Genomic DNA, 7,567 nt, shown 5'->3' on the forward strand with positions numbered 1-7,567 from the left:
AGATAATCTAGATACGATAGTAATGGTACGGTATGAAAACAGGCTGTTGTGGTGTTTACTGCATGCCATGATTCTTTAAAACCACCAGGGGGCGATGGAAGACATTTTAAAGGACACTTTAAGCATTTTATTTTTTGAACACTCAAATGAACAATATGGAAGGCAACAGTGCACCAACAACCCGGCAATATAATATTTTCTATACAAATATCATCAAAAAGGATATGATTCTGATCCCATACAAATACACTTCTTACATGTTGCAAGGATACATAAACCAGTATTAAATTACAATAAAATGATTTCAAATGGTGTACAAAGATTATCATACATTCATGCATATACAAAGTAAAAAAATGAACACTACACTTTGATATAGCTGCAGCAGGTGAATTAGGAAAGCAAAGTTTGCCTGGACACTAACAGGTCAATCTTGACATTTATCATTTATTTTATTTCCTCCAAAGAGACTTCAGGAAGACTAACAAAGCTACACAGAAATCCTGAGGAAGCGATGAACGAAACTGTGTCAGACTGGAGGGAGAGAAAAAAATGTAAATGCCAAGAAATCCCTGATCTGTGCTTCAGTTTCTCTTTGAGTATTTCTATGGGATTTTTTTTTTGTTTTGATTACCATAAAAAAATAGTTCTCTTGTCAACAATGTTTAAAGTAGTGCAAAGATATAGTCTCAGAAATAACACAATTAGTTAGTTATAAAATAGGGAATTTATAATTATTTCCCTAAATAACAAATGATACAAACTCAAAATAAGTTAATATAGAATTTGAAAGTTTCCTCTTAAACGCACTGAGAAGATAGGTGCACACACACACACACACAGATATGCTGACAAACAAAACAAGTAATCCTGATAAATTTAGAAAAGTTTAAATAGCTTTTGCTATTTTTAGGCTTGTGAGAAATATACCGTAAAAAGAATAACATGATTATGAACAACTGCTTTCATGCTGAGTTTTCGCAGAGACTGAGGCAGTTGGCTCATGAAAGGGAAACTGAGAGACTTAAGAGGGGAGACAAAAGTGTGTCTGAGTCACCGACCACTAGTCAGCCCGGAGGAATCCTTTGATCCAGAAGGGGTCTGAGACGTTTTCTCTTTTCTTGTTCCTTATTAAGTTTGTCCCTTTTCCTTGTCCCTCCCCACCACCACCCCTTTGCTTTGACAGCTTTCCCAGAAATGGGCAAAGCAAAGTGAGGCAGAGAGAGTGGAGAGAGACAACAAAAGCTGCCCGCCCTCCCTTAAGGGAGCAGAGTTTCCTCTGCGTAGAGCTGGGCCCCGCTCTGACACACTGACTCTTCTACCTGATGTGAAACTCTACACGGAGCGCTGGACCTCGACAGCTTTTACCTCAACAGAGTAATGAGAGCCCCCCTCCTTGTGTCTCTCAGCCTCTCTTTCGCCTGTAGACACAAACAACCTGAGCTACGCTGGTTGTATTTCTTATACTTTACATGTATTTGTTTTACAGAATCACTTCATGAGGTAGTAAAAGTGGATTAATCCCAGCTATGGCTTTTTCTCCATACACAAATTAGAATTACTGAGGGAAAAAAAGACATAGACACGTCCTATTTGAGTCACCAAAACTGTTGGTGGACCAGTTACGGTGGGTTTACGCTGTATATTTGATGATCTGAACATGTCTGAGAGCCTCTGTGACCCTGAACTGATCACTCAAACAGCGAGCGACTTGTACAAATGATGTGTTTCTAATTGAATGGCACAGCAATTTATCTTTGGTTCAACTGCCTCAGATGCTGCAACTTTCACAACTCGCAGAAAACCTCAAGATAAACACCAAACCAACCCATTCATTCAACACTTATATGCATATATACACATCGGAGAAAAAAAACAAAAAAACACTTGGAGGACTGCAAAGCGTCAGAAAAAGTGAAGCAGCTCGACTCTTCATATGAAAATAAAATGCCATAAGCGGAACCAAAAGTTTGGATCCCTCTTGAGCTGCTGCAGTAATTAAACGCTACTTTCCCTTCATGGAGAAAAGAGGCACATTAAAATCCTACAAGGTGAACACGACATGAGGACAAACAGTGGAAAATGCTACATTATTACAAGCATGAAGCTGACATACATCATATGTAAGGTATGCTCTGGTCTGCTGCCGAAAAATTAAAATTAACACAACCCCATTATGAAAGTGATACAAAGCAAAGAGGGACTACAGTATATTTTTACTATATTGTGATGATGTCAAATACTTATGGCCAGTATTTTAAGTGGCAACGGTGGAGTGTATGTGAGCCATATTGACTTTAAGTCTAACAATTTTGGGGCAATGGCACAGGTTTCCAAAAACACCTTATCTTACCTCGTAAGCATTGCTTGTCTATTTCTTTAAATTTTATTTTACTTTTACGATGCTCCAGCATCGTGGGTAATAAATAAATAGTCACATTGGAAACATTATTAAAGGTGGAATTCCTCAGAATTTAAATCGGTATCGTCCAGGTTCGGCCTCATTACCTCATCGCTGAACCTCCACCGTTGACCTTTAACCTGGAGCTAATCACGGCCATGCTGCCAAATTTTTAAGCCCTGGCTGAGGTTTTGACCCCCGGCTCGAGCCGTGGGGTGAGACTGGAGGCAAACTGTGGAGCGAGGCCGAGAATAGAAACTCATCTAATCAAAACCTCTAACGACTTTTAGCAAGAGGGTGGAAAAAGGTGGAGGACAGAGGTCAAATACTGTCTCAGGCCCCTCCAGAAGAAAATTAACCTCTTAGAACTAGAGCTTGTTTTCTGTTCCTGAAAGAGTGCATTCAAAATCATTTCACAGTATAGTCGAAAGCTGAGGAAAACTGGATATAGAATATATAGAATATTTATAATTAGCAACAAAAACCGTTTCTACGTCTGAGGTTGATTAATTTAGGAAAATGGTAGCTTCCTTGTGCTGAGCATTAAAGGTTTGTGGTGTCAGAGTTTTTAAGCCCATGCTGTATGTATGAGCTTGTGCACAGTCAGTTGCAAATTGCTACATATATACATATGATATGACACATATCTTTGTGAGGCGATGTGTAGAGGGATGTACACCACTCAGTGATCCTCCGCTGGGTGTAGTGGTGCTTTTTACTGCCGAGAAGACTCTTTGTGATAATGGAGCTTCCTCTTCTTCACTCTGAAGAAATCTGGAGAGTGAAAGAAGACAAAGTTAAGTCAGGAAAACTACGTCCAGACAGCCTAATAACAAGAGTTTCATTATCGTTGACTGTATATGAAGATGGACGTCTCTGCTTCCTCCTACTGTACAAAAATGCAGTCGCGATCAGTTTTGTACATCAGAGTGATAAGAACTACCAAGAATAACAAGTTATTTACTTTTTACTTTGGCATATGTCCCATCCGCTAACATGGAGGGGGCCAGCTTTCTGACCTATACTGCAGCCAGCCATCGGGGGGCGGTAAATATTTTGGCTTCACTTTTGGGAAGCTGCCACGTCGTTACATACAGTCGATGTTCAGCACAGCATAGAATCATGACAGAAACATCTCTAACACACACTAGTTAACACGTTTTATCTTCTTTGTTTAATCCGTAAAATTTGAACAGTCGTTTTTGCACTTTGAGTTGTGTAATGCTAAGCTAAGTAGCGTCATATTACTAAACAGACTAGAGAAGATATTTGGTGGACTGACCTGTGATGGCAGACTGTCTACGTTTTCCTTGCCATTTGAGCCGGTAGCACCCCCTGGTGGTCACCTCCAGGTACTCCTCCCCAGACGAGGACGAGCTGCTGGACCCCGGGGAGCCCTCGCCCGACGAAGTCGATATCCGCCTTTTGCCCAGAGGACTTGCCACTGGCTTAACCGTGCAGCTGCGGTAAAACATCGGCACGTCCTGGCACCTGAGCTCCTCCCACTCGACGTTAGAGCCCTCCCCCGGCGCTTCGCTCTGAAAATCGAAGTTCCAGCGCTTGTTGGCCACCTCCACGCTCAAGCGGAGCAGCCTCTGGAAGTCCTGCTGCAGCTGCTGGTGGTCCACGGGCCCGAAGAGGTTCCTCCTCACCGGCCCCACCTTCAATTTCAAGGCCTCGATGCCCCCCAGGCGTGAGAGCTCTGTGTTAGATGCCATCGCTGCTCCTGCTGTTGATGTTGATGGAGAAGCCATCGCCATGTCCCTGTGAGAGAACAAGCACACGCACGCACAAAGTGTTAGAGGAAGGTCAGAGGTTGAGGGTTGGCTTTATAAGGGCCGCACAGTTTCAATGAGGTGTGATCTGGGTTTTTACTGCCATTTATTACATACAAACATACAAGCTATTAAGTTCTCAAATCCCCCTCCAACACGTACACACCAGCAGTACCTGCCCTCTTGGGCGCCTTTGGGTTTTATGTGATCAAACACACGTGTGCCCAAAGTGGCTCAGTAATTACTGCAGCAACAGGTACCTGAACCAGCACCAAATAAATCTCCAGCTAAATTCGCAGCCCTGTCGTGTCAAAGTGAACCTGATTCTCCACCTGCGCTGGTGTTTGCCAGTCAAAGGTCGACAGTAAAGGTCAGAAGAGCACATATAGGCTGCTTGTGAGGAATGTTTTCCACATACCCCAGCTGCTATCTGCCACGTTTAATTAGAGCAACACTGTTGAATTCTAACAAGCTCTACACTGCTAATTAATAATCTACCGTGCATTTCCAGCGTTATCACATCACCATCTCTGCACAGAGTGAGATATGACTTCTAATAACCACTGTTTGACCTCCACTACACCTGACTGCTCAGTGCTTCACCAGCTGTGTGGAGGCAGTAAAAGACTATATGTATTTTCTGGGATGGGCAGCAAGTGCTATATACTGCTCTTTTAATCTTGATGCAGAGTCTTGCGTAGGTCCCCCATATCAAAATAAATGCAATTATACCTTCCATATTTCCATTAATATAACATTTAGGTGTTGCTTATACCTAAATAACTGGGGACTGTGGGTGTGGGGAGCTGAGAAGGGGCCCCACAGTGGGTTAATCCAGCCCTGCCCCAGCCTCTACTCTAAAAAGGGATAGTACAAAAAAAACACCCACTTTTTAAAGCAGTTGTATCCATTAGATTAGTGGTGTTTCACATCTCAAAACCACTTGTTATATCTGCGTAATTCGGCGAATTAACATCAATAAATAGAAAAAAGCAGAGTGACTTTTGGAAGCATTAAACATGCCATCATGTCAAAATCAGACAGAAACAAGAGAGGAGGCAGAAAGAAGAAGCAAAGTGTTTGACACCAACATGATAAAGAGCAAGAAAAAGCACTTTCACGAGTCAAATAGCCTGTGATTTTACGACGTCTGTCTACTCATAAACCCTGTTAGAAACGTGTGTGAAACCACAGCGAGCGACAAAACTAAGACATTTATTAAGTGCGCACTTTGCTCTAATCATTCTCAATAATTGACTGAACCCGCATTTCTTCAGCTTCCTTTTATGTTTCCTTTCAGAGCTGGATAATTATATAAAAAAAAGACGAGATGGGCCAACTGTAAACCATCAGTTCTTCCTCTCACCGACAGGGCTGCTCTCCGAGTGAGAGTTGTTTTGAGGCTGAAGTGAAGTGGGCGCGGTATGCAGATCAGGTTTCCACTTTGGTCGGTGCGCCTCGAGGCGGCAAGAAAACACCGAGAAACTCACTCCGTAATTCACCCAAAGTGTGTCAGAAAAACACCACAGTTATAAATGCACCAAAAAACCTCTGCAACAACAACAAATTACCGCGCAAACTTGGGCAAAATCACTTCAGAGAGTTCGCTTAAAACCTCTGAAAAATGACTGGAGTCTGGTGGGAGTTCAGTGACGCAGTCAGAATCGGTGAAGATGTGGGTCAATGAGATGCGACATACAAAACAACCCGCATCTTGGAAATGGCATAAAACACTCATTACGCACACAACAGCCACTTTATACTCTTAATATTAGCTATACTTAATATAAGTAACAACATTTTAAGAGTTTTAATTAACTTTAACAGAGGTATTGGCTCTTTTAAATGCGAATTAACGACTGGCAAAGCGGTGAAAATCCTCTAAAACTGCATCAACCTTGAACAACATTTATCTAAAATAAATCCAAACCAGCGGTTTAGTGTGAACACGTGAATACACAATATTAACACAACATTTTCTCCTCTTACCATCAGCGTCAGTATCTCAAAAGTATTCAAAAATAATTCAAGAGTTTGGTCCACAAAGCGTCGCGCAGTCAGAGGCAGAGATGCGCTCCTTTGCTCCTTGACAGCCCCGTGAGATACAGCGTCACGTTGAGTGGCTCTCCTGAGTACTACCCACTGGCGGGCCGCTCCTGTCCCCTTATCTGAGACTTGTTTTGCCTCAGAAGACAGGAGGGGACGTCCTACAAGTGGCCCCAATCACGTGGTCCCCATCAAAACACTCATTGTTGGAGCTCGGCCAGGAGGTAAACACAAATTCTTATGACAATTAAACGCAACACACGCTGCAGCTGCAAAAGCGCGCAGAAGAAGAAGAAGGAAAAAAAAAAAAAACATCTAAAATGCACGAAAAAAATTAAAAATGTTCCTGAATTTAATGCTGCTTGGTTGTATAAGCGTAAAAGTGGTTAATAATGATTAGAATTGGCTTCTTACCCTGTTATCATGATGCCAAAATGGTCTGATTCAGTTTGCGTCCTGCTGCTCCAAACCTGTTGCTGCTGCTGCTGCTGCACTCTGTTGCGCCCTTCTTGTGCTCCACTTCTCCTTCACCGGGACCAGAAGTAGGTCAAATATCTTGGCAGTGGCGGCCATTTCCCCTTCTCCGGCAAATGTGACACACATTCTCGTGTTGTGCTTGCATCACGTTTGGTTCTGGCCCCCTGCCCACATCCTCCAGTCACGTTGAGCTGCAACGTGAGCGGGACACACCAGCAGAGTTTGACTTCTTCTCCTATAGATTCTCCACATCTCCTGTGTGAAGTGGAGGAGAAGCACTGAGACGCACATGAAGCTTGTGTGCACACAGTGATAGAATAAGTGAAAAGGGAAAGTTTTTATATATATATATATATATATATATATATATATATATATATATATAAAACAACAAAGATTCTGACTTTTTGACCTACAAATTGAGGCTAGATGGTCAAAAGAAACATGAGAATTGCTCTTATTTTCCAGGAACGGTACAATAATGACCTCCAAAGTGCACCAATAAAAGTCTGATGTTTAGCTGAAATGAATAGAGCTGAAATAATCAAATGTTAAAAAGAAACTTAATCTGCAACAATTCACTTTCTAATTGGTTAATTATTTAAGTCATTTCTAAGCACAAATGTCAAATATTCCAAAGTTCGAGCCTCTCAGGTGTGAACATTTGCTTTTTTTAAAATAATAAACTGAATATCTTTGGGTTTTGGACTCTTAGTCGGACAACATAAGGTATCTAAGCGTGTCACTTTAGGCCCTCTGGTCTTGTAATAAGCCTTTTCCCACTTATTTGTCAACGATTAATCAATTACATATAAACTGTAAAGTGGCAAGAGGGATTCTTATCTCATTTTCCCACATGTAAAAGTCA

General features: G+C 41.9%; 1 protein-coding gene across 2 annotated transcripts; it reads right to left on the reverse strand.

The window, feature by feature from the left end:
• Positions 1 to 100: 100 nt before the first annotated feature.
• Positions 101 to 6,734, reverse strand: cdkn1d (cyclin-dependent kinase inhibitor 1D). 2 transcript variants are annotated; one of them, XM_070853441.1, is made up of 4 exons: positions 6,637 to 6,734; positions 3,684 to 4,165; positions 536 to 3,175; positions 101 to 481 (listed from the first exon to the last, which is right to left on the reverse strand). In XM_070853441.1, the coding sequence occupies exons 1-3, from the start codon at positions 6,645 to 6,647 to the stop codon at positions 3,117 to 3,119; spliced, it is 552 nt and encodes a 183-aa protein (XP_070709542.1). In that variant the 5' UTR covers positions 6,648 to 6,734; the 3' UTR covers positions 101 to 481; positions 536 to 3,116. The 2 variants fall into 2 exon arrangements, with proteins under 2 accessions (XP_070709542.1, XP_070709543.1); XM_070853442.1 differs by lacking the exon at positions 6,637 to 6,734 and adding an exon at positions 6,166 to 6,275.
• Between the last annotated feature and the right edge of the window lie 833 nt (positions 6,735 to 7,567).

The sequence above is a fragment of the Pempheris klunzingeri genome, chromosome 22, assembly GCF_042242105.1.
Source record: "Pempheris klunzingeri isolate RE-2024b chromosome 22, fPemKlu1.hap1, whole genome shotgun sequence".
Taxonomy (NCBI): domain Eukaryota; kingdom Metazoa; phylum Chordata; class Actinopteri; order Acropomatiformes; family Pempheridae; genus Pempheris; species Pempheris klunzingeri.

Excerpts from the sequence above, each read along its gene's own strand:
- cdkn1d (XM_070853441.1), bottom strand. Across the intron at positions 3,176-3,683 it reads TAGACAGTCTGCCATCACAG|ATTTCTTCAGAGTGAAGAAG; the intron begins GTCAGTCCACCA and ends TTCACTCTCCAG.